General features: G+C 42.9%; 1 protein-coding gene across 1 annotated transcript in view; it reads left to right on the forward strand.

The window, feature by feature from the left end:
• Positions 1 to 17,458, forward strand: part of C1QTNF12 (C1q and TNF related 12) — a 38,508-nt gene extending 21,050 nt beyond the window's left edge. Inside the window, exons 5-8 of the mRNA XM_070759209.1 lie at positions 10,773 to 10,881; positions 13,772 to 13,862; positions 15,265 to 15,343; positions 16,697 to 17,458. Coding sequence (XP_070615310.1) covers positions 10,773 to 10,881; positions 13,772 to 13,862; positions 15,265 to 15,343; positions 16,697 to 16,795 — 378 coding nt within the window. The 3' untranslated portion in view covers positions 16,796 to 17,458. The remainder of the gene's footprint in view (positions 1 to 10,772; positions 10,882 to 13,771; positions 13,863 to 15,264; positions 15,344 to 16,696) is intronic.
• Positions 17,459 to 27,979: the final 10,521 nt, after the last annotated feature.

Consider the following 27,979-nt stretch of genomic DNA (forward strand, 5'->3'; position numbering starts at 1 on the left):
CCTCGCCTTTTGCTAGAGTCTTAGGACTCATTTATGTCGCCAGGCATGGGGCAACTAGATCAAGCGCCCCCATTTACTAAATGAGATGTGTGATTGTGAATGAATTGGCTGACTGATTTTAATATATTGGGATTTTAGTTTGTAATTTTTTAATTGATTAGATTTGTTGTATTGTTTGCATTGTATCTTGTGAGTCTTCAGAGAAGGGCGGCATACAAATCTAATAAACAACAACAACAACAACAACAACAACAACAATAATAATAATTCTATCAAAGCCAGAATGAAAAACTCAACAGATGGTCCAAAGTGCAGACTCTGTAAAGAAACAGACGAAACAACTTATCACATACTCAGCTGCTGCAAAAACATCGCACAGACTGACTACAAGCATAGACATGATGTTGTGGCACAGATGATCCACTGAAACTTGTGCCAGAACTACCATCTACCAGTGGCAAAGAACTGGTGGGATCATAGGCCCAAAAAAGTGATCAAAAATGAGCAAGCAAAACTTCTGTGGGACTTCTGACTGACCAAATTTTGAAACATAACACACCAGACATACTGATTGTGGAGAAAAAGAAAGTATGGATCATCGACATCGCAATCCCAGGAGACAGCAGAATTGAGGAGAAGCAGCTAGAGAAATTAATGAAATACAAAGATCTAAAAATCGAGCTGCAACGACTCTGGCATAAGCCAGTGAAAGTGGTCCCAGTGGTACTTGGCATGCTGGGCGCAGTGCCAAAGGATCTCAGTGTACATTTGAAAAACCATCAGAATTGACAAAATCTCCACCTGTCAATTGCAAAAGGCCACTTTACTGGGATCGGCAAACATAATTCGCCGCTACATCACACAGTCCTAGGTGCTTGGGAAGCGCCCGGCTGGTGATAAAGTACGAAATCCAGCATAGTGATCTCGTTTACTGTGTTGTATTGTTAATATGATAACAACAACAACAACAGAGTTGGAAGGGACCTTGGAGGTCTTCTAGTTCAACCCCCTGCTTAGGCAGGAAACCCCGCACCACTTCAGACAAATGGTTATCCAACCTCTTCTTTAAAAAGTGTTGGAGCATTCACAACTTCTCCACTGCACTGCTCAGAGAGTCCAACGTGGGGTAGTACTTCAGTCTTATTGGTAGGAACTGAGTTTAGAAATTAGCATAATTAACATGTCCCGCCCACCACTGCCCCCTCTTAGCCAGTTTTAAAAACTCAGTTCATAGAGTAGGGACATATGAGTTTTGTTCTCCTTGTAAAATAAAGTTTGTACACTAATAATTTTTTTCCTTTTTTCTCCATTTCTACAGGAAGAAGAAGAGTTCCTGGAAAGAGAGCCTCTGCCCTCTGGGGTATAGTTCTCCAACTTGTTAAACCCTGAGAGGCCTCTGCTCCCCGGAGTATTGCCTTGCCGACAGGGTCCGCTGGTATGGGGTCCCTGACGCCCGCGATCATAACCCCCTTGTCCAAATTGCCCTCCTGGACACCCAGCGCAGGCAGACACCTCCAGGATCGGCTCCGGCCATCAGAGAGGAGCCGCAAAAACCCCCGGTTTGCCACGAGCAGCTGAATCAGCTGGGAGTCGGCTTTAACAGCGGCGGCTAGCAGCGAGGCGAAGGGAAAAGCCTCAGATTGCCGCGGGGATTCCAAACGGCCGTAGGGCGGCTTTGGAAGCAGCGCGGCGGCAAGGGAAGCCCCGGACAGCCGCGGGGTGTCCATCAGCTGTGAGGCGGCTTTGGAAGGCGGCGCCCAAGCGGCTAGCACTAGGCAGCCCTAAGGCAACGATCGAGGAAAACGGGGGAGAGCGAAATAGCTGGGAAGCGGCAGGCAAAGAGAGCCCGTTTTTTACAGACCGCAGGGAGAGTCTTCTTACCTCCTAAACCAGCACTGGGCAGATTGTTGGACTGTAAGTCCTTTCCCGCCATTATTCGCCCCCTAGACTACGTCACGGCCGCCATATTGGATGAGAAGGCAAAATCTATCCTCCCGGGCAGCCATTTTGGAAGGGCATGACAAGGAGCCGAGGGCATAGGTCACGCCCTCCTGAACCAATCAGGGCTCCAGACAGCTATGACGCCTTAAGCAGGCGACACTAAGCTGAATCATTCACAGCGTGGTTTACATTGAGAAGCCATTTCCAACTGCAATTATTGTGATCAATTACTGACTCAGAAATGTCGCAGTTACCCCAGAGCAATACCGGTGAACCGGCTGCCCCCTCAATTAGTAAGGGGAAGGAGAAATCTCACAGTAGCAAATCTAAGGGAAAATCATCACAATCAGCAACTGCCCTCAAGGAGGCTGAGAAAAAGATCAAGGCCCTAGAGGCCCAACTGGAAATGAGTAAGTCCAAGCAGGGTCTTAGCCCCTCCAGTATGTTTCCCACTCAGCACCTAAGCCCCTCGGTCACTGAAGCACCATTAGAGGGCATGCTACTCTCTGGGACAGGGGGATTATCACCAGATCACCCCTTGAGCGCCCCCCCCATCACAAGGGGGGCAGGAGACAGAGTGGACTAGACAGGCTATTCAACCAAGGCCACAAGCCACTCAGGCTGCAACATTTACTCCTACTGCAGCGGGCCTTAGAGGACCCACAGACAATTGGCAAACAATGTCTCCATCCTTGCAAGACATGATTGCCTCTGCATATTCGCAAGGCATTGCAGTAGGCGCTCAACAAAGGCCTTCACCACTGCCTAGACCTAGCAGACAGAGCCCTTGGACTGTGCCAGAGGTAGCCACATCTGTGCAGGACTCCTTCCAGGATGAGCAGGACATGGGGGAGATGCCCATGGATCAGGAGGATGAACTCTCAGGAGATGAGACCACCTTACCTGAGCAGCCTCCACTGGCAGGCCTTTTCAAGCAATCTCTTTTCAGAGTCCTATTGAATAAGGCTAAGGCCACCTTGACTCCTGACAACTCAGCCAAGCCAGCAGCACAGGAGGTGGGCATCATGCCAGCAGCTAGGCTCATCAACGAGCCCCAGAGGGAGTCTGAACACCTCCCTGCCATTCCTATATTCGCAGAAAACATCAAAAAGCCCTGGCAACAGCCAACTGCAGCCCTAGGACCATCAGCCTGGGACAGAAAATTTTATACTTTCGACCCTGAGGTGGAGGAATTGCTCCAGTATCCTACAGTGGATACCCCGGTGACATCCTTGATGTCTAATGCTCTCGTACCATCAGACATGGCAGATGGGCTAAAGCCGGATGATAGGAAGGCGGAGAATATGACCAGAAGAATGCATTTGTTGACAGCCTGGTCTCTCAGAGCGGCATCGGCCGCATCGTTCTTTAACAGGGCCTCTATTCTTTGGTTAAAAGACATGCTAACCAGACTAGGCCCGGAGGACGCCAGGCTGCGCCAAGATGTGAATAAATTGATTGCCACTACAGAATTCTCCGCGGATGCCACCTTAGCAGCAGCAAGGTTCTCCTCCCGCGCCTTGGCATCAAACCTCTCAGCACGACGCCTGCTTTGGCTCCGTTCGTGGCAGGCAGACGCCAAGTCAAAATGGCGTCTTGCTGCGGCCCCGTATCAGGGCTCCAAGCTCTTCGGGGAATCCCTGGACTCGGTTCTTGTTGAGGACCGTGACAAGAAGAAAGTCTTACCACGTTCTGCGAGGCGCCAGGACAGGAGGGGAGCCCCTTATTACCGACGGCAGTCCTTTCGTTCAGACACCACCTCGGTTTCATCCCCGGCCTCCAGACCATATGGACAGGGGACTTATAATCCCACCTATCGTACCGAGCGAGGAGGTTATGGGAACAGGGGCCAACAGTTCCAGCAATCCCGTAGACCATTTCGAGGAGGTAACCGGGGAGGCTACCGCAAACAGAGATGACTCCTTCCGGGACACTCCCATAGGTGGGCGCCTGCAGTGCTTCACCGACTTTTGGGAGTCCATCTCCACAGACGTTTGGGTTCTGGACTCCATAGCCCAGGGTCTGCAACTAAGATTTCTCCACCACCCTCCCAACAGATTTGTAGAAACCTCATTAGGACAACCACAAAAGAGAGTCATCATCCTGCAGGAGGTCCAACACCACCTAGACATAGGAGCAATAGAACCTGTACCAGTGCATCAGCAGAGGCTAGGGTTCTACTCCATCGTGTTTGTGGTCCCCAAGTCTTCCGGCGGCTGCCGTCTCATTTTGAACCTGAAGCAACTCAACCTTTACATAAGGTACCAACGCTTCAAGATGCATTCCCTGCACTCCATACTGGCATCTATCCGGCACGGGGACTGGATGACCTCCATCGACCTCAAGGAGGCATACCTCCATATCCCGGTTCATCCGCAACATCGGCAGTTTCTCCGCTTTTATCTTCTCAACCAACACTTTCAGTACAGGGCCATGCCCTTCGGCTTGTCCTCCGCCCCGAGGACATTCACCAAGATCTTGGACACTTTGACAGCGAGTCTCAGGGCTCGATCTATCCGTCTTCTAGCATACCTAGACGACATTATCATTCTCTCCAGAAACCCTCAGCAAGCCAGGCACGACCTGGCCAGGACAATAGATGCGCTGGAGAGGGCAGGTTTCACTATCAACCGAGCCAAGAGTCATCTAGAGCCAACTATGCGCTTGCTTCATCTAGGCGCCATAATAGACTCCTCAGCGGGTCTCGTCTTCCTCTCATCAGAGAGGAGGCAGAAGATACGGGCGTTAGTTCGTTCCGTCTCGCATCACAGCAGGACCTCCCTAGCACAGCTGTCACAACTACTGGGGATGTTCATTTCCTGCATCAACATCGTTCCTTGGGCTCGGATTCACGCTCGCCCCCTCCAATGGTACCTCCTTCCCTTCCAAAAAGCTCGTCTCAGCAATTCAAAACGAAAAGTGCACCTGACCACGACAGTGCGACTTTCCCTCCCGTGGTGGACCTCACCAGCCATCTCCAGGGGCTCCCCCTTCTTACCTCATCAGGAGGTAACAATAACCACCGACGCCAGCCTTTCTGGCTGGGGGGCACACTCAAGGGGACAAGTGGCCCAGGGCAGGTGGTCCCCAGAGGACTTGGGGGACCCCAATATCAACAGACTGGAGCTACGAGCTGTATTCAACGCTCTACTGGCATTCACGGACATGGTAAGGAACCAACATGTCCTAATCTTGACGGACAATGTGGCAACCAGAGCACATGTGAACCATCAGGGTGGCACGCGCTCAGGCCGTCTGATGCAGGAGGCCCACGAGCTAATGTCATGGGCAGAGAGACACTTAGCATCAATACGAGCGGAGCATATTTCGGGAGTGGAAAACACCCAGGCGGATTGGCTGAGCCGCACGACTATCGACCCCGGGGAATGGACATTAAACCCGGAGGCCTTCCAACTGATAACCCAGAGGTACGGGGGTACCGGTAGCGGACCTCTTTGCCACACAGCACAACAGGCAGTTACCAAGATTTTTCTCCCGCTTTCCGACACCAGAGGCCGAGCAGGTCAATGCACTGCTATCACCATGGCCCAAGGGGCTTCTCTACGCCTTCCCTCCAGTCAGTCTCTTGCAGAAGGTGGTGGCCAAGATTCTGGCCGAGGAGGCGGACATCCTCCTCGTGGCCCCATACTGGCCCAGACGCCCTTGGTTTGCCGACCTCATGGGACTGTCAACCTTACCACCATGGAGAATCCCGCTCCAGCACCTAGTCCTGGCACAGGGATCCATTGTGCATCCAGACCCACAGTGGTGGAAGCTTGCCGTGTGGAGATTGAAGGGGACCGCCTGAGGGAGAAACAGCTTCCGGAGAGTGTCATTAACACCATTCAGGCAGCACGGCGACCATCAACGACACGTATTTATCAGGCTACCTGGAGGGCTTACAGCACCTTTTGCAGGACCCAACACATCACGCCCTCGTCGTCATCAGTACGGCATCTTCTGGAATTTCTCCAGAAGGGACTAGACCAGGGGTTGGCGCCCAACACACTCCGCCGACAGGTGGCAGCTATAGCGACAATCCTGCGTCCAGACCCATTTTCCCCAATCTCTCATCACCCTTGGGTGAAGGACTTCCTCCGAGGAGCGGCAAACCTGTCTCCTCCTGTCATACACCACTTTCCATCCTGGGACTTACCGCTGGTCCTCAGGGCACTAACAGCTCCACCCTTTGAACCTCTGAGGGAAGTATCGCTTCGTTTTCTCTCAGCCAAGGTGGCCTTTCTAGTCGCCATCACCTCCGCCCGCAGGGTGTCGGAGCTTGCAGCACTATCGGTCCGGCCGGACCTCTGTGTCTTTCATCCGGATAAGGTTACTCTAAGACTGGACCCCTGTTTTCTTCCCAAAGTTAACACCAGGTTTCACAGGGCCCAGGACATTATCCTCCCAGATTTCTGCACCCATGGCTCTCACCCATCAGAGCTACGGTGGCATAAGGTGGACGTTAGAAGAGCAGTCAAGATTTATATCCGCCGCACTAGCACCTTTCGGAAGTCGGAGGCTCTCTTCGTATCCTTTCTCCCATCTTCACTGGGGGGAAAGGTTTCGTCGAAAACCATCAGCAGATGGATCAGGACTTGTATTATCAAAGCTTACCGAACCACAACGACACCGTTACCAGGTAGAATTACAGCCCACTCTACCAGAAGCGCGGCGACCTCAGCCGCTTGGACTACTCAGGCGCCATTAGAGGACATTTGCAGGGCAGCGACCTGGGCTGCCCCTACAACGTTTATCAGACATTACCGTATAGACTCCTTTGCTTCTACGGAAGCAGCCTTCGGCAGAAGAGTGCTACAGGGAGTTTGTATTCCTGCGCCCCTGGGCCAGCCGATCCCTCCCTGAAGTGTGGCTTGGGTATATCCCACGTTGGACTCTCTGAGCAGTGCAGTGGAGAAGAACCGTTGAACTTACCTGAACGGTCTTCTCGCTGCACTGCGAAGAGAGTCCAAACCCGCCCGGCCTTGTTTTGGCCCAGGTGCACAGTTTAATTGAAGTTACAGTTGTTAAATAAAGTTTTTGTTCCTTTACTATTCCTTCGTTTTTATCACTGGCTAAGAGGGGGCAGTGGTGGGCGGGACATGTTAATTATGCTAATTTCTAAACTCAGTTCCTACCAATAAGACTGAAGTACTACCCCACGTTGGACTCTCTTCGCAGTGCAGCGAGAAGACCGTTCAGGTAAGTTCAACGGTTCTTCTGGAGCAAACTTGTTCCACAGATTAATTGTTCTAATTCTCAGGAAATTTCTCCTTAGTTCTAAACTTCCGTTTTAAGTTCTAAGTTGAGATGTTGCTGTATGTGACAAGAGGCGGTCCCATAAATAGTCTGGCTTCTCCCCACCTTTTCCGGCCCCGTTTCCTCCCAGGAGATTCCTAGAGAGGCCCCACGGAGGCTTCTCCCAACCTTTTCCGGCCCCGTTTCCTCCCAGGAGATTCCTAGAGAGGCCCCACGGAGGCTTCTCCCTGCCTTTTCCGGTTATAGTTTCGGTGGCTCGGGTTCGTAAGTGGAAAATGATTCTTGAGAAGAGGCAAGAAAATCTTGAACACCCGGTTCTTATCTAGAAAAGTTCATAAGTAGAGGCGTTTGTAGGTAGAGGTACCACCGTACCTGGAAGTTGGGATGGGGGGGACGTTTACAGCGGCGCACATAACTATCTCATGGCTGTATCCCCCTTCCCCAGCTATAATTAAACCAATTTTGCTATCTTGGAGGGCTTAAGGGCTGTGTCAGAGAAACTGGCAGATTGTTCTATAACTGGCGAGCGGCTTCACCTATTAGCGTATCGCAATTAATTCCATTCCTTCCCACAGCACCACATTAATTCTTTCTCTTTGTGGGTGTGTTGAGAGAGCGGGAGCCAAACGTGAAGAAACAGGAATGTTGTTTCAAGCGGCAATTTACTGGTGCCGGAAAACTTGCTTTTTATATTTTTCAAGTCAGCGGTTTTGAGGGGAATTAAGTCACTGCCTCTGTTTTATTTTATATTTTGGGGGGTTTAATTGGTTTTAATGAAACAAGGCAAGACGTTGGAGCTGTCAGAAAGCACTGCCATCTCCTGAGACGACGGGAGTAAACCTTAGCAGGGGATCAAAGAACTGCGAAGAATTTCGAGACAGAGGTCCTTAAGTCTAATTTCTTCCTCGTCCACTGTCCAAACTAGGTTTTTTTTCCTCCCCCGCCCCTCCCACCAAACTTGGCAACTTTTGAGATATGCCTTGGAGTCTCTCAGCTGAGGCAGGGAGGATTTTTACCTCAGTGATTTCAACATCCTAATGTTCAGAGGTTTGCGGGTTCAATCCCCCAATGTTTCAAATTTAAGAAGGATAAAGGAAAGGGGTAGAAGGGGAAAGATCCCCAAAACCTTTGAAAGAAAAACGGCAAATACGTAGAGACCAGTTATTGTTTTTAAGTTGGCAAAACACCTGTGGCATTTCAAAAGGAACCAAAAAAGTCATTTAGATAGATAGATAGATAGATAGATAGATAGATAGATAGATATGTATCACATGTTTTTTGCTGAATTTTTAAAATTAAGAGTAAAATTAAAACTAGGATAGCACTACAGTATTTCGGCTTTGGGTTGGGCCGAGAGACAAAAAGGAAGCTGTGACGCTCCTTCAATATACCAGGGTGATCAGACAGAAATATGTATGTATGTACAGTATGTATGTATGTACACAGTGGTACATACAGATATTCCCACATATTTATCATCTCATTTCTCATTTCATTCTCCTGCAAAATCTTTACATATACAGTGGTACCTCTACCTAAGAATGCCTCTACTTATGAATTTTTCTAGATAAGAACCGAGTGTTCAATTTTTTTTTGCCTCTTCTCAAGAACCATTCTCCACTTACAAACCTGAGCCTCCGAAACTGTAACCAGAAAAGGCAGGGAGAAGCCTCCGTGGGGCCTCTCTAGGAATCTCCAGGGAGGAAACAGGGTGGGAAAAGACGGGGAGAAGCCTCCGTGGGGCCTCTCTAGGAATCTCCTGGGAGGAAACAGGGCCTCCACCCTCCTGTGGTTTCCCCAATCATTGATTCCTATGGGAAAAATTGGTTCTTGTTACAAACTTTTCTACTTAAGAACCTGGTCACGGAACGAATTAAATTAGTAAGTAGAGGTACCACTGTATATTTAAAAAAGCAAAGATGACTAGCCCCAAAAATGCTCCAGGTATTTTCCCACCTCCCTCAAGCAACCTAAATTGCTTTCTTCTGCAGAGGTCAATGCTGGGGGTCTTTCTGGTCCTTGTTATTTTTATAAAGGGTGTCGGGGGAAATTGAGCCGGTCTAAAGCCTCCGGTTTAGCAACTCCCCGACAAACCACTTCTAGACAGGCTGCGTGCAGGAAAGATTATCGGACTTAAGTTAAAATAAACCCAGCGTGGCGTGTTTATTGTTACTTTTGGCTCATGCAGTGTGGGTTTGGCTCAAATTTGGGATGGGAGGGGGGAGGGAGAGAAGATGAACTTTTGTGAACTTTTTTTGGGAGAAAAATCATTTATCATTTATACACTGCTCAAAAAAATAAAGGGAACGTTTAAACAATATAAGATAACTCCAAGTAAATCAAACTTCTGTAAAATCAAACTGTCCACTTAAGAAGCAACGCTGATGGACAATCAATTTCACATGTTGTCAGCACATTCAGCTTTGTACAGAACAAAGTATTCCATGAGAACATTTCATTTGTTCAGATCTAGGATGGGTTCTCTGAGTGTTCCCTTTATTTTTTTGAGCAGTATATACATAAATAACTGAAGAATGTTCTCATTTCTGAGGTTCTAGTACTTATGTAGTTATGAAAGTGACTAGGAGGGGCAGAGAGTCACCTGTCAGGGACTGCCAGGGTACAATCCACTCTCCTGAATTTTGCAGCCTGCCAATCTCCCAAGGGAAATGTATCTGTGGATTTTTTTTTAAGACCAGGAAGCATAGAGACTGTGCTTCCTGATCTCCATATTTTACATAATTGCTAAGGATGTGAAGATGTTAGAAAGAGTGCACGGAAGGGCAACAAAGAGGATTAGGGGACTGGAGGCTAAAACCTACGAAGAAAGGTTGCAGAAACTGGGTATGTCTAGTTTAATGAAAAGAAGGACCAGGGAAGACATGATAGCAGTCTTCCAATATCACAAGGGTTGCCACAAAGAAGAGGGAGTCAAGCTATTCTACAAAGCACCCGGGGGTAGAACAAGAAGCAATGGGTGGAAAGGAGAAAAGCAACTTAGAACTGAGGAGAAATTTTCTGAGAGTTAGAACAATTCATCAGTGGAACTGCCTGCCTCCAGAAATTGTGAATGCTCCAACACTGGAAGTTTTTAAGAAAATGTTGGATAGCCATTTGTCTGAAGTGGTGTAGGGTTTCCTGCCTAGCAAGGGGGTTGGACTAGAAGACCTCCAAGGTCCTTTCCAACTCTATTGTTATTATTCTTATATTAATTGAAAGCAGCTGTTAGCATTCCAGATATTGACAATGAAATAAACATATACACCTTCATGAAAATTTGAAAGATATGTCAAAAGACTGAAAATTTGGTTTAAAAGAAATCCCAAATTTTCCTTTTGCACAGGAATACAATTTTCATGAAGTTTAAGGGCAATTCTTTGGAGAGGGATGGCATACAACTCTAATAAATTATTTTTTTTGCGGGGGGGAGGGAGAAAAATGGGAAGGTTGATGACAGGCATAATGTATATGAACCTAGCTGATTACACCTCTTTGCATATTATGGAATGGGAATACAAAATGGTTGAAATGGCTGGAACAAAATTTCCATTCTGTTTTTCCCCCTTTCTACACAGCCTTTAGCCAAAGGAGCTTTTCTCCGAGGATCTGGATTAAATTTAACAACTGGGAGATATACAGCTTCAGTATCTGGCATTTATCAGTTTTCAGCCAACGTCCATGTAGGTAAGTGCTAGAATTTTATTTATGGAACAAACTTCCAGCAGACGTGGTTGGTAAATTCACAGGAACTGAATTTAAACATGCCTGGGATAAACATATATCCATCCTAAGATAAAATACAGGAAACAGTATATAAGGGCAGACTAGATGGACCATGAGGTCTTTTTCTGCTGTCAATCTCCTATGTTTCTATGGTATGGGTTCAAAAACAATTTTTTTTCCTTTCTATGGGCAATTTTCTGCTTTAAGAGAATGAATGTTACCCCCAGCCACCCCCAAATCTATGCTGCCGAAGATCAATAGCCAGAAAATGATGTCTTCTGCTCAAAATGCAGGCCACTGAAGCTGACTTGTAGATCTGAAGGTCAGCGGTTCAAATCTCATCACTGGCTCAAGGTTGACTCAGCCTTCCATCCTTCCGAGGTGGGTAAAATGAGGACCCGGATTGTGGGGGCAATAGCCTAGCTCTGTTAAAAAAGTCCTATTGCTAATATGTTGTAAGCCGCCCTGAGTCTAAGGAGAAGGGCGGCATAAAAATTGAATAAACAAATAAACAAACAAACAAACAAACAAACAAACAAAATATGGAGCAGGATAAAAATCAATGGAAGAGTTTTCCATACACATTCAAAACTCTTCTGGTTGATTTTATACTGGCCAATTATTTTCAAATGCTTATTATTATTGGTTGCTGCTGATAGCCAAGGCATAAAAGGTCTAGCTAGTTAGAGATCCTAATACTTTTTTTCGGATCCTAATACTTTTTTTCCACCATACAATAAAAATATACATAAGTAAAAACGCATCCTGCATGCCTAACATTATTTATATATGAAATTTTCTTATCTAATGAAAAATAAAAAAAGAAAACTTTCAGGAGCATTTCCACTTTGTTTTAACATTTAAACAATCATATCTCCATCCTTCCAAAATCTAAGCTCATTAATTAGAAAAAAAAATTAACTACAAAAATCAAAATTACCAATGTCTATCCATACTTATAGCATTTTCTTACCGTCTAAAACAAAAATTCCGTCACTCCCAACAGATCAAATTAAAATTTATCTATTCAAAGTAATATTAGTAGTATTAGGATTTATTCAAAGTAATATCCAACATAAACTACATTATACAGTATCTGTATCATATTATTATATAATGTCGCCACCATCCTAATACATTTAAAGCTTAGGTTTTTACTATCCGTATCTTCCATGTCTATTGCGTCACATAAAGAACATTTTGTGGACACGAAAAGACAGAGTGGCTAAATGTGTCCACTGTGAGGAAGTGTATGAGAATCATAGCGGGTGCTATTTGTGTGAGGAAATTGAAGCAGCAGCACATGGCCAAGGACACAGGATTCATACACTAACGTAAAGTTGCACAATGCCGTGGTGCTGAATTTACAGGACCTTGGACAGCTCTAAGCATCCAAATTGTGTTAGTCAAGCCTGTTTTATCCTTCTTGGACCGTTTCCCCTTTCTCAGGCTCTTTCATAGATCCCTGTGTCATCTATATTCCATAACAAAATATACCGCTTAAAAAAATAAAGAAAACACTTAAACAACACAATATAACTCCAAGTAAATCAAACTTCTGTGAAATCAAACTGTCCACTTAGGGAGCAACTCTGATGGACCATCAATTTCACCTGCTGTTGTGCACATTCAACTTTGTACAGAACAAAGTATTCAATGAGAATATTTCATTCATTCAGATCTAGGATGTGTTTCTTGAGTGTTCCCTTTATTTTTTTTTGAGCAGTGTATTTAACACAGAAAAGTAACAATAATAAACATGTTATATAAAAGTATGAAATCAAAAAGAGTTGTTGTTATTAATAATTAAATAAAGGCAAGGTTGAGATTCCAAAAATCCCTGTTCGCAAACTCTTTTTAAAAATCAACTCTAGGACATTTACCACAACTTCAATCCCAAATCATTCCAAATATTAACCCTAATTGGTCTCTTTTCAATTGCTGATCAATTCAAGACAATAAGTCCAATTTCCAATCTATCGGTTGGCTTTCGACCATTCTCAGCCTTCCATCCTTCCAAGGTCGGTAAAACAAACACCCACATTATTGGGGGCAATATGCTGACATTTGTAAACCGCTTAGGGATGGCTGTCAAGCACTATGAAGCTGTATATAAGTCTAAGTGCTATTGCTATCTCTGCTCCCAAAAAGACAAATAAGATCATTCCCCAATATTACATTTAATTTCCCACTCTCCTTCAACCGCTTTAAAAAAGATCCATTTGCCACATCTACCAGAGAGCTCTCTGATGTTGTCTGTCTGTCTGTCTGTCTGTCTGTCTGTCTGTCTGTCTCTCTCTCTCTCTCTCTCTCTCTCTCTCTCTATCTATCTATCTATCTATCTATCTATTTGAATATATATATATGTGTGTGTGTGTGTGTGTGTGTGTGTGTGTGAAATGTTTTTTTTAGCTGGAATTTTAAAATTAAGGGAGACTAGGATGGTCCCATTTCGGCCTTGTTCTGGCCTCATCAGCTAGCCACACCCTTCCTTACTGGGATTTGATCTGGTGGACTCTGCCTTGTAAGGCAGAGAATTAGCAGTTGAGCTATCAGATCAGATCCCTTCCAGCTCTGTACCAGGGAGGGGCTATATGTTTTTTTTTTAATGTCGGATCACCCTGGTATATTGAAGGAACGTCACAGCTCCTTTTTGCCTCTAGGCCCAATCTTTATTTATCTATCTATCTATCTATCTATCTATCTATCTATCTATCTATCTATCTATCTATCTATCTATCTATCGTCTATCCATATCTATCTTTCTCTGTTTTCTCTCTTTCTCTCATCTATCTAAAAACCACTCACACCATGACCACAAATTCTTTCTTTCTTTTTCTTTCTCTCCAAGACCACAGTGAGCTGAAAAGTAAACTGCAGCTTCGAGCAAGAGACAACGTCCGTGTTTTGATCTGCATTGAATCCCTCTGCCACCGATATACGTAAGTGCCTTCGAATTGCTAGACTTGTGGGTCTACTGGATCACTGGAGATCTACCACAAATTATCTTTCAGCATTTTAAGTTGGTTATTCCTGCCTCTTCTTTCTGCAGGAGCTGTCTTTCCCAGGTGCTATGAGCTCCTTCTTTATATACTTTTCTATTTTGATAAGTGTCCTCTTTCTCTTATCTCATCATGCCAGTTTATTCCTTCCCTCCTATCCTCTTTTTTTCCAAACTTGGTAGCTTCTTAGCAAAATTCATTGGGCCTCTTCCATGACCCATACTTGCAAGAATACATTGAAAACTTAAAATATTTTTATATTTTTGGGTTTCCACTTTTGGACATTGTATTTTAGTAAGTACTGTATTTTTGAAGTATAAGACGCAACTTAGTTTTGTGGGAGGACAATAGGGGGGGAAATCTACCTACCTGGTGTTCATCTGGCTAGTGTCCTTAGTCTGGTCAGCTTCAGCACATTATTTTATCCCCTGGTTAAGGCTTTAAAAAACCTTATTTGAATCAGCACTTCCTGTCAGGAATGAATCAGCACTTCCTGTCTTAAGTGACTCAGGGGAAGAGGAGGAGCCTCTTCTGGATGCCAGAGTGCAGAGGGCAGCCAGGAGACTTGAATGGTTGGCTAAGAGAAGAGTCGCTCATGATTAGTAATGCTGTGTAATGGGTCACACCCTCAGAGTATTGAAGAGTAAACAGAGCAGAGAACAACGTGTTTCATTTTGGCTTGTGGTTTCATGATCTTTCCACCCTGTATTTGAAAGAACATTCTTGGCTTTTAGAAAAACTTCAAGCTTCAAGCTTATTTTTGTGCAGCTCTACTGCAGACTATTTACAGCTGGGTAATTATTTGTGCTTATCTCTCTTTCTGGGACTCTTGCCAGCTGAAATACTCTCCCTGCTCATTTTCGGCAAAGACATTTATAGCCTTTTGCTTTCTCCAAAAGACTTTCACTTTATTCAAAAAACTTTCCTTGTAAATATACTGCTCAAAAAAAGGGGGGGGATGCTTAAACAACACAATATAACACAAAGTAAATCAAACTTCTGTGAAATCAAACTGTCCACTTAGGAAGCAACACTGATTGACAATCAATTTCACAGGCTGTTGTGCACATTCAACTTTGTACAGAACAAAGTATTGAATGAGAATATTTCATTCATTCAGATCTAGGATGTGTTATTTGAGTGTTCCCTTTATTTTTTTGAGCAGTGTATATCCCTTATACAAAGTAAATTCCTTTATTATGTCAATCCGGTGGTCTGTATTTGATTCCTGAGGGGCTCAGTGCTAGAACAATACACCCTCTTTCTTACTTGATGTCATCTCAGTAGTTACATCCTGGCCAGCAAATGACTCTCTGTCTCCTCTTTTTTTGCATCTGCCTAGATCTTTGGAGGTGATTGCTGGGCTGGAAAGCAACAGTAAAATATTTACAGTTTACGTTCATGGATTGCTTCAACTCCAGGTAAGGACTGTGCAACAAGATGGCTCAGGTGAATTCCAAGTTCCAATAATTTTGCCCACCGTTTCTTTTTTCTGTGTCCAAATGCTGCCGGCCACTATGTCTGGCTGTGTCCAGCTGTCTTGTTCAGTGAGTCCAGTTTCAACTAGGGCACTCTAGGAATAAATAAAGGCTGGATGTCAGACAGATGCCAGTTAGACGGTCATGTCAGAGATCTTTGGTGACCAGCTCAACGAGATCTCATAGGGATTCAATTAGTTGCTCTGGGAATTCATTTGCAATCAAAGAAGTTCTTAGTTGTCACCCATTTGAGCTCTGCTCATTGGACTCACAGTTTCAAATCACTTGCATCTCCCTCAAGATTTTACTCATGTTGGCACCCGTGAATGATCTGCCCTGCAGAAGGCATCCCTGCCTACTGCCTTGTCATCGTCATGTCCTAGCGCGGAGCTCCACGGAAAGTTTGATTTGATGTTATGACTTTTCTTGTTGCAGTGCTTAAGGAGAAGAGAAAATAGAATAGGAAAAGAAAAGAAAAGAAAAGAAAAGAGAGAATAGAATAGAATAGAATAGAATAGAATAAGAGAATATAGAATAGAAGATAGTATAGTATAGTAATAGTAATAGTAATAGTAATAGTAATAGTATAGTGTAGTGTAGTGTAGTGTAGGGTAGGATATGGTGTATGGTATGGTAAGGTATGACACGGAATGGAAAGGAATGGAATGGAATGGAATAGAATAGAGAAGAGAAGAGGAGAGAATATAGAATGGAATGGAATGGAATAGAAGAAGAGAATATAGAATAGAAGATAGTATAGTATGATATGGTACAGTACAGAACGGAATGGAACAGAACAGAACAGAATAGAATTATTGGCCAAGTGTGATTGGACACACAAGGAATTTATCTTTGGTGCCTATGCTCTCAGTGTACATAAAAGAAAAGATAAATTTGTCGAGAACACTTAATGATTGTCATAGGGTACAAATAAGCAATCAGGAAGCAATCAATATTAATATAAATCAGAAGGTTACAAGTTATAACAAGTTACAGTCATAAGTGGGAGGAAATGGGTGATGGGAATGATGAGAAGACTAATAGTAATAGTAGTGCAGCCTTAGTGAATAGTTTGACAGAGGTGAGGGAAATATTTCTTTAGCAGAGCAATGGCATTCGGGAAAAAACGTTGCTTGTCAGAAGGTTTAGGAAACTAGGAAGCTGACCATATCCCTTCCAACTCTGTTATTCTGCTATTGTGGCTTGTTGATGAAGCCAACAGAGGTTTAGCATCCATGTATGTCACATTCATTTTTTTCCCTCTTCCTTTCGCCCATTATTCCTTTTTTGGCACAGGCTGGACAATATACCTCCATCTTCGTGGACAACAGCGCTGCGGCTCCCGTCACCATACAGAACGGCTCTGATTTCATGGGCATGTTTGTGGGGGTCTAACTCCCAAGACGATCGGCAACGGAGGAAAGGAAGGGGGAGAAAATGCGGCCTGGCCCTCCGATGGAGAAGCTTGAACTCTGAACCCTGCCTGCCCAAAGGACCCACCTCCTGTTCGCCAATAGCGTTTCTGCAGCTCAATGTGTTTTGGGTTTTTTGTCCAGGGAGGCCTACGCAACCAAGAGAAAGAGAGAAGATCGTTTTTGACATGGAACTCAAAACCCAGATATAGTTTCCTTCCATTGGCAGATTCTCAGTTCTGAAATCCAAGGAAATCTCTGACTCCAGTAAGGCTGCTGAGAATCTGCTGGTCATCAGAGCTTATTGGTAGAACCAGTGTTTCTCCCATATATTCAGGAAGTCCAAACCCTAGAAAATAAAGCCCCCCTGTGCTCTTAGTATTATTTTGGTCTCAAGGAATGCCTTGGGTTCTAATTTAAGGTAGCTGCAACGAGGGTTCTTATAGAAAATGTTCATTCCCCTGTCTGATGACATTCGTCCATTGCTTTCGATGAGGACCGTGAAATCTTGGAGGGGATGTTAAGAGTTGTGTGTGACTTGGATTAAAGCGAGGAAGAGGTGCGCATAGTCATCCTCACTCTCTCTTCCCAGATTCCATCCTGCTCCAATAGCAGGACGAGAGTCGAGACAGTTGGAGATGAGCTGGCTGCAGTAGTTGACCAGGGTGTCTTTCGTGTCTTGCTGCGCTCTTAGTGTACCACATTGCTTTTAGTGACCGCCTTTGGGACAATTGTGCTAATATTAGTAGGTTTCGTCTGCTCAGTCCGCCGGAATCTGTCTCCACGTGCTTGGGATAGACAAGTCCCTATCTCACCAAAGGTCAATGACCCAACAGCTACTCTCAACCTGGTTTAGCCAGCCTGTTGGAGCTGGGTGTGGTTGCTGCACGTGCTAAAACTATTGGGAGCCACAGGTGAGAGCTGAGGGACAGGTGGGGACCAAAGGTGAGCAAGCTGCCCTAAAATGGGCTGATCTAAAAAGACATGACATTCTCCTACACCAGAGATGCTACCCTTCCCTCAACACCCATACACCTACGGAAGAAGACAATATACGTTGGGAGAAACTATAGGATGTGTCTGGAATCTGGACCGTTTCTGGACTTGAAATCCTGCTGACTTAGTGTATGGGAGACCTCTGGCAATCTGGTTGTCAAAAGCAATGTCAGGAGAAGACAATGGCCAACCATCTTAAGTGCTGATGGCCGCAAGTCAGTATTGGGTTTTGGTACATACAGTGGTACCTCTACCTAAGAACGCCTCTACTTATGAACTTTTCTAGATAAGAACCGGGTATTCAAGATTTTTTTGCCTCTTCTCAAGAACCATTTTCCACTTACCAACCCGAGCCTCCGAAACTGTAACCGGAAAAGACAGGGAGAAGCCTTCGTGGGGCCTATCTAGGAATCTCCTGGGAGGAAACAGGGCTGGAAAAAGTGGGGAGAAGCATGCACAATGCACTGATAGCAGCGGAATCAGGAATCTGCCCCTGCCGCAAATCATGGTTTGGGGCCCACTACCCTAGCGCAAAATAGATTTGGTCTTTATAGATTGGTATCTCCCAGATCGGTTAGGGTTTGGAAAGCCACTGCCAATTCACGTAGAAAAAGACAATGGATGAATACGCAGCTAACGTTTCTTATGTTCCTCATCTTGGGTTCTGAACTAGCCAGCCAGATGGTGGTGGGAAACGCATCAAACACTCTCCTTTCCCCGATCCTGAGTATTGTGTTGATACCTAGAGTTCTTCTCTGTCCCAATTCAAGACAGTTCATTTTTTCTGACCCCTCTTCTCATTAGTTTGAAGACTTGGGCACCCTTTTAGATTTACCTTAATATTTTTAAAAATGCTTGAGCCGGTTTATGCCTGGCTGAAAAATTCTTCTGGTAAGTCGTTTTATTAGGAGGGGCTCATTTGACCTCGAGTCATTTCTAAAGGGGTCACTTTGCAGGGCCCTTCCATAAACCTCTTGGAAAGGATGGGTGTGTAGTTTGGTTGCAGAAAACCCCAATTTTAATTTTCATGTCTCCGGGAAAGGCTAGTAGGGCTTCCTACCTGAAATTCTGGAGAACAATTAGAGGCGGCTTAGGAAAAAGCAGCAACCGATTGTTTCTTCCCAAACAAACCCTGGGATATAATGATTGAAATAATTATACTGGCCAAATCAAAGCTGAAAATCTGAGTTTTGAGTTAGGCCTAGGAGACAAGACCGTGTTAACTGAAAATGATATACCCACACCGGCATAGTTTAAGCCTCTCTCTTCTCACACATCATTTGTGTCATGCTCTTGATATCTGCTTCTAAGCTCAATTTTCAGAAATGGTGCCGGTGGTTTTTTTCCGAGTTTTTTACCATGCCTTGCTACCAGGGCCGTTCCTAAAACATTATTATAATGGAAAGAAGTGTATGTTATTTAAACTCTAAGGTCCCAGCCCTCATTGTGCAAAACCAGTTCTGAGTGAAGCTTCAACGTGAAACTGAACTGTTTTCTGGCTTTGTTGAGACCATTGCAAGTGAAGGGGGAGGAATATAAACACGGTTTTCCACCTCGGGCATACACCAAAAAGAAGGAAATACATATGCACGAGAACTGCAGGAGCCAATAATCCGCTCCCATCTTTGGACACATCTGAAATCAAGTATACAACCTTGGTTTGTTAGAAAGTGACTGTGATGTGACTTGGGACGGTGCCAAAGAAGTTGAAAGTGACCCCGTTCAGACTCGCGTGGGATTTCAAAGGATTTCAGAAAGAGAACACTGTGTGAAATAAGAGGGGCTGCCCCCTTTCCCTGTCTGTGACACCTTCCTTTGTCCATCGCAGAAGGTGACTTGTGTTAAGGAATGAGCAGAACCCTTGAATTATCAAGGACATGCACAGGGGAAAACATGAGATACCCAGGAGATACGAGTAACAATTCAGTCATACGAGACATATACATTAAAGTGTGTAAAATAGTGTTTACTAGAGAAATAACACAGTCAAATTAAACAGTCCGGTCATACACATTTAAATGAGTCAATATTTTTCAATACAATAATAATATTACAAGCCTGCCTTTGTCTTACATATCAGACATACATTCAGGGGTGGGTTACTGCCCGGATTGGGGGGGGGGGATGCAGTGAGGTAGCGAAAATGGTGCTCCACCCCAGAGCATCCAATTTATACTGAAAGACATTGAAAGAAAATGCATAAGCCACGCCCACGGTGTGGCAGTAAAATTTTTGGTAGCCCTTCAAATATATCAGCTTACAAATATATCAAACACTGTGTATATGAATACACAGAGCTTACTACATTAGTCACAGTGAATCAGCAGAAAGAACAGAGAGAATCATGCTTTCTGGCTCCCTCTTGTGGCAATCTGCAACACTACCTCTTAAAACTATAGTACGCCAATACAAAGCAACATTCATTGTTAGTTTGTTAATATATTGCAAACCCAACTGTCTTGTACATAGTACTAACAACTTGGCTTTGGTGTCCACCTGTGACTCCCAACAACTAGCCAACAATGAAATAGTGGGATGGCTCCTTTCCTTCTGCTCACTGAATATCAGCAGTGAGTGAAGGAGTTCTGGCAGCTAAAGATTTGTGGCAGGCCTGGTTTCTCTCTCTCTTTCTAATACTTCAGAAAAGCCCCAGACCTAGAAGAACGCCTCCTTCATAGGTGTGTATAATTTCCCAATTTAATAGTATGGCTACTTTCTGGGAGATATATATGATGATGTTTGTCCATTGTGTTCAAAGAGGACCATGACATCTAACAGGTTGTGGGCTGTCCATAATGTGTCTGCAGGTGGCCAGTAAGGCATATACAGGCACAAAATGTTCTGCCACATGTCGGGCAGAAATGTGTGGGCACCATTCTCACAGCATTTGAAGCTCTGGCTTTGTGGAGTGCTTGCTTCTCTTCTGCTAGGATTGTTCTTCTGTCCTCAGGGGTCTGGCAGCCTTGGTGGATCGGCATGCGCCACGTCGATCGATCTTGTGCCAGGGTTTCCCAGGAGGTGGTGTCGATATCGAGGGACTTGTAGGAGGCTTTCAATGCGTCTTTGCATCGCTTCCTTTGTCCCCCATGTGATCTCTTTCCTTGAGACACATCACCATAGAGGAGCTCTTTAGGGATGTGATGATCTGGCATCTTTGCAACATGGCCTGCCCAGCGTTCATCAGCAGGGTGGGAATTGATGACAGGCCTGCTCTGGAAAGGACTTGCTTTCTGGGAGAAAATATATAGTAACTATGGGAAGACCTTCCAGCCTCAGTCCCAGATAGGGAGCTTGGTATACGTTCTTGGTATACATCGTGAGAAACACACAACGTTGCCAGGATACAGACGAAATTGTAGAAAGAATTGCCATAAGGAGAAACATGACAGAGTAAGGCAGAAGCTACAGGATCAAATCCCAGTAAGGGTATGGCTAGCTGATGAGGCCAGAACAAGGTCGAAATAGTACTATCCTAGTCTTCCTTAATTTTGAAAATTCAGCAAAAACATGTGATACACATATATATGACCTTTTCCTCTTGGCTGGGTGACACTCTATTTTATCTTATTTCGAGGCTGAAGAAGATGTCAAAAAAAAATTGGAGGGAGGGGGGAAAACATTTCAAAGCAAGTACAACTGTTATAGCAAAATGTCTTAGCTTTTCTTTGCTGTCTTATGTTTTAATAAGATACATAAATAAATCTGTATATTTAGCCGTATTGTATACACTGCTGTCTTACTCCTTCCTTTCTCTCCCCTGCCAGGGTGAGTCTAGAAAGTTGTAAACAGATCACAGCACACCAGGTTCATTGCCAAGTGGTCTGCCATGTTATTAGCTGGCTGGCAAGATACATGTTGACTTTAACAAAAGGATTAAAGAGCTCAAGGAATAGCATTGGGCTGCTTTAAGGGAAGCATGAAGCTCTGCTTACGAGATTAATATTTCTTATACAGTATTATATTAATTAACATGCTCTGATGCTAAGGAGTTAGATATTCTACTCCCACCTGAAAAGAACTCTGTTCCAACTGCCAGTTGTCTGTTCCAACTGCCAGTTGTCTTATATTAACATGCTCTAATGCTACCCCTTTACTAAACTGGGTGTGGTCACGGCCAGCGTGTGATTCATCTGGCCTGTGAGCTGGGAGTTTAAACAGTCCACTCCCCCTCCCCACCTAAAAAAAACACTGTTCCAACTGCCAGTTGCCTCATATTAACATGCTCTGTGTCAGGGTTCCAAATAGCATCCAAAACTAAATCAAAGTTCGAGGCAAAGCATTCCTCAAAAAAAAAATCAATCCTTCCTTCCTTCCTTCTTTCCATCCTTCCTTCTTTCCTTCCTTCCTTTCCCCAAAAATAAGACCCTGCTTTATATTTTTTTTGAACCCTCTAATAAGCGCTGGGTCTTATTGCCATGCACTCCAAAAGCTCAATTGGGCTTATTATCAGGGGATGTTTTATTTTTTTTGGGGGGGGGAAACATGGTAGATAGATTCCCTATTAAAATGTTCTGTAGAAAAAATTGGGACACCCTGTTTTTCAGGTCTCAAAGGGGATGCCTTGCCCCAAAGTTGCCCCCTGCCCTTTCCATCGCGTGCCTGCCCTCTCTCCTTCATTGCTACCAACTCATTTGGTACTCCGAAAGCTCCACGGCTCCGCTCTTATGTTTACCCTGGCAGAGTTTCCAACAGGTTATGTCATTTTTAAAGCTTTCTTCAGATTTCAGGGAGTTTTATTTTTATGTGCATAAATGATTTTGATGCCACGCTCCAGACTGACTCCATGGGTATTTATGTTGGATTAGCAGCGGCTTTCTGCCTTCTCTCACCAGAGAAAAATAGATGAAGAGCAGAGGCTATATAAGCATCTTCTAAGTGGCACAGAGTTTAACCCTTCCTTCAAAAGTTTGCAGGGAGCAAGTTAGAAGCAATTTATTTATTTATTTATTTATTTATTTATTTATTTATTTATTTATTTATTTATTTATTTATTTATTCTTTGTCCAATATACAATACATATAGAATGAAATAGACATTAAGTAGTATATATAGGGATAGTAAGTAAAAAAGAAGAGGAGTGGATGAGAGGGAGAGAATATATAGGATATATGAGAAAAGGAAACGTAATTGGACAGGGGACGTTAGGCACATCAGTGCACTTATGTACACCCCTTATGATCCAAGATAAAACCGTGTATCCCTCTGAAGCACCGAGGAACCCCCTTCTAATTTAAGGGCGCACAACTCACACATTTTTTGTGTGCTACATGTTGCAAAAAACATAGTTGTGATTGTGGAGACAGGATTAAAAGCAGTTTCTGGCTAGCATACCACGGAGTTGGCTAAAATCCTGTGATAAGGCACTAGATAAATTACTGGCATTCCACAGATACCACCTTTCCTAAAAAACAGACTTCCTCCTTGATCAACCCTGGAGAGAAGAGATACCCCAAAAACTGCACGTAGGCCATGAAACAACACAGTTGATCATTCACTGTCCACGGGGCAAACATGAGGCAACCCATGCTTTAAACTAGCCAATAAGATTGTGTTTTCTCTAATATCTTATACGGTGCCATGCGCTTCCATCCGCCGTTTTGTATGGCAAGTACAAAAAAATACCACTCACTGAAAGATTTTGCCCTTGTGGCTCAGGAGAGGTGGAGACTGAGGGACACATGCTCCTGAGATGCTCCTTTTATACAGACATTAGGAAAAAAACATATTTTGCCACTAATTGCAAAGTATCCCTGGCCACTCAGACACTACCTATCTCCAGTGGCTGCTTAAAGATAAACAGGCCATAATTACAACACAGGTGGCCAGATTCTGCGCTTTAGCAGTGGGGATTCGTCGCAAGTGTGTGCCTTCATCATAGCGAGATATGTACATCTTTTGTATATTTACAATGGGTCAATTTTGGTTGGTCAGCTAAAAGTCATGAATTAATTTGTCTCCAGATGTCCAAGAAACTCAACACCTAGCACGTCTTTGTTGACATGGGTGACGACCAACTTTGGTTGGTCAACAAACTGCTGTAAGTCAAGGACTACATTTATCACCCAAGAATCTGCTACTAGGATCAAAGAGATACTAAAATGTCTAGATTCTAAGAATCTGAAATGGTTCTTGGATGTTCTGGTTTAAAAAAAAAAAATATTATATTTGATGGTCTTTGACTGTAATAAAGGCCTATTTATTTATATCCAATGAGATGTAACTTGAGGACTAGTGGATGACAATAAAAAGGGTGCAAGGTTTTTTATCCAGGACAAGATGTGCCTTCCCTAACAACATGCATTCTTTCCTCCTGCCTCTTGATTGACATCAGTGATCTTCACAATCAAAGAAACACACACGAACACACACACACTAGGTGTTTTTATTTCATTAAATCGGAATTAGTTTTACAGACCCCTCGCATCCTGGACATAAATTGTTTCAACTCCTACCCTCAAAACGACGCTATATAGCGCTGCACACCAAGACAACTAGACACAAGAACAGATTTTTTCCTGAATGCCATCACTCTGATAAACAAATAATTTCCTCACCACTGTCAAACTATTCACTAAGGCTGCATTACTATTACTACTAGTCTCAGCCATCTCCTCCCACTAATGACTGTATGACCATAACTTGCTGCTTGTATCCTTATGGTTTGTACTGCTGGGCTCTCTGATAGGAGCCTCCTGAAAATTCAAGGGTACAAATTTCAGACACACACACGTTTGAAAATTCAAAACAATGTTCTTTATCACAAAATTCAAAATAAACTAAAGCACTCTTTTTGTATTGCAAAGAGCACTCGTCCCAAAACAACTGGGTAGTCTGTACAAATTCCCTTAACAGTCATTAAGTACTTAGCTAGCATCTGTGAAGAAACTTTACACCTCTTCTTCTTCCAAGAAGTGAGACACACACACACACACACACGTTGCTCTGCTTTGGTTTCAAAGGTGTGAAAAATCAACAAACAAAGTCCACAAACCAACAACACAGGATTCCTGACGAACTGCGATCAGATATTCTTCCACAATGGCCAAACCCACATGCTGCTATTTATAGCAGCAGCCCTAATTACTGGAACCCCACCCAAACACAGGTGGCCTCCCTTATTTCCTGTAATATGTTCTTACTTGGTCTCTTCTACGCATAACTCTGCACTTGCTTGGGTCTAGATTGATTCATCATCTGAATCAATGGAAGATAAGGGACAGTGACTGCCTGGGCTGTGTGCCAAGCCCTCCTCTACCGAGTCACTCCCACCTTCTTCTTCGTCCAAGGAAACTAAACTCTGAACTGATTCTGTCGGCAATAACACAGGCCTGTGACATGTTGAAGTTTCCCCTGCATCCACCTCCCCATTCCCTGGGGCAGGAGCTGGGCCAGAGCCAACCACAACACGATTTATATTAATATTGATTGTTTCCGGATTGCTTATTTGTACCCTATGACAATCATTAAGTGTTCAAAAAAATATAAGACAGTGTCTTATTTGCAGGTAAGCACATTATCTCACTTAGCAATGGAATTTTTGGTCTTAACGGTGTTCGTAAGTCAAGGACTATCTGTCCTTATGTGAAACGGGCCAACATAAGGCTCAATTTTCCATTTGAGACTCAGGTATGCATTAATTTTTCTGTCCCTTTTTTTTAAAAAAAAGTTCCAAACAGAATTTTTAATCTGCCCGGAAGGAGAACCAGGAGGTGAAGGAGGAGGAAGAGAGGAAAGATAGAAAAATATTGGGAGGCGGGAGAGGGAGGGTGGGGAGGAGGAATTAAGGCCTTGAGTGAATTATTTTTCCTTCTAAATTAGCAACACTGCTGACATGTTGTTAAAAGATCTGTCTTTGCCTCTCAACATAACGTTGATGACATACTCTCGCTCGGAGGCATTTGGTGGGTGCTTGCTTACACTCTACTTACACACACATACATGGGCTTATTTCTTGCCCCTCCCCAAAATGTGTGTGTGTGTGTATGTGTGTGTTTAAGGCATTCCTTCCTTCCAGTGACATGTCATAACACTTGGTCTCCAAGAATGACTCAATTGTAAGAGGAAGGTTACATCCGCACAACCCAATCAAGCGGCTTGGAAATTTAGCCGCAGTAGTTTCTACAAGAAACTTTTCTTCTCACAGCCGTGGAATTTTATTTTATTTTATTTTTTCTCTCTCTTTTTTCTATTTTTTTCCATTTGAAATTTTTTATTTTTTTTATTTTATCTATTAAAAAGAATTATTATTAATTGGGCTAATTGGGACATACGTGATAAATTATTTGGACCTCTCTGTTTTCCCCCCTTGAATTAATATACAGTGGTACCTCTACCTAAGACTGCCTCTACTTAAGAAATTTTCTAGATAAGAACCGGGTGTTCAAGATTCTTTTGCCTCTTCTTTTTTTTTTCCAATTTTTTTTATTATTTTTTCATAAAAACAAACAAATACATACAAACAATAAACATAAAGTGGGGGTATATTTCCCCCGCTTCTTTTGAAAGTATACATTCAAATATAGAAAAAGAATACATAGTTAAATATATGTTAACTATTATAGTAAAAAAAAAGTTAATAAATTTGAGTTAAAGTTTTACAAATCTTGATGTGAGTATTAAGTAGGGTTAGTATAACATAATTACCAAAAAATACCTTTAATATAATCTTAATTACTATAGTAAAATAGTGTCAAACCTTCAATTCAAACAATAAAGCTAAATTCAACTATTATGCATCTTGGTATATTGCTTATACTTATGCATACATACACTACTATATCATAATCGTCAAAAAGTCCTTTTAAACTAATATTAATATTATTATCACCTAGGTAAAAACTAATACAAAGAAAAACAACTAAAGATATATCTTATTTTTTCTTATCTATCCATTTATAGACATTGTTCCATGTTTCATAAAATTTAGTATCCTCTTGATCGTTTAATCTTCTTGTCATCATATCCATTTCAGCGCAATCTAATATTTTACCTATAACCTCTTCTTCCTTGGGGATTTCCTCCCCTTTCCAATTTTGCGCATATATTATTCTAGCCGCAGTTAATATGTGTATGATTAAATAAAAGATTTCTTTCTTATAGGTCTGATTTGTAACACCTAGTAAATAAAATTCCGGGGTATTATCTATATCTTGCTTTATTATTTCTTTTAATATTTTTTCAATCATTTTCCAATATATTTTTGCTTTACCACATGTCCACCATTGATGATAGTAGGTTCCTATATCCTTCTTACATTTCCAGCATATTGGGGATGTTTTAGGAAACATTTTTGCTATCCTATTTGGTGGAAGGTGCCATCTATAAAACATTTTAATTTGATTTTCTTTTAGGGAAACTGATTTAGTCATTTTCCAATTATTAATCCATACTTTCTCCCATGTGTCTATATCTATTTCCTTGCCAATATTTCTACACCATCTTATCATAGTATCTTTTAAAGTCAACTCTATATTTTTATGAGCGATAAGTAGTTTATATATTTTCCCTATCATTTTTGTTGAATTCATGGTGATTAAAGTAGTTAAAGGATTTTTACTTTTATTAAAAATGTAAAGAGTTTTATCCTTCTGATATCTAGATCGGATCTGGGCGTAGTGCCACCAATCTATTATTATCCCTTCTTCTTGTAATTCAATTCTAGATTTAAGCTTCATCTGATCATTTAATAGTTCTTTATATCTATAAGTTATTTTCCTATCCTTTATAGACTTTGGATGTATTATTGCTTCTAAAGGAGCTAGCCAGTCTGGGATACTTAAAAAATGATTTTTCTTTATGTCTTTCCATACTTCTAATAAGTATTTCCTCAACGTATGCCTTTTAAAATATGAATGGTTTTTGTCCTGATCATACCATAAAAATGTGTGCCATCCAAGCATTAAATCATGTCCTTCTAGGTCAAGTATTCTTTTGTTATCTAAAGTTATCCAATCTCTAAGCCATGTTAATGCAGCGGCCTGATAATATAGTTTCCAATTTGGAAGGCCAAATCCGCCTCTTTCTTTAATATCTTCTAAACAATTCATTCTTATCCTTGCTTTTTTACCTTGCCATATAAATTTTTTAACTAAGTTTGTTAAAGTTTTTAAAAAGATACCCCCTGGGTTTATTGGTATTGTCTGGAAAAGAAATAAGACCTTGGGTAAAGTG

This window comes from Erythrolamprus reginae, chromosome 8 (assembly GCF_031021105.1).
Source record: "Erythrolamprus reginae isolate rEryReg1 chromosome 8, rEryReg1.hap1, whole genome shotgun sequence".
Taxonomy (NCBI): Eukaryota; Metazoa; Chordata; class Lepidosauria; order Squamata; family Dipsadidae; genus Erythrolamprus; species Erythrolamprus reginae.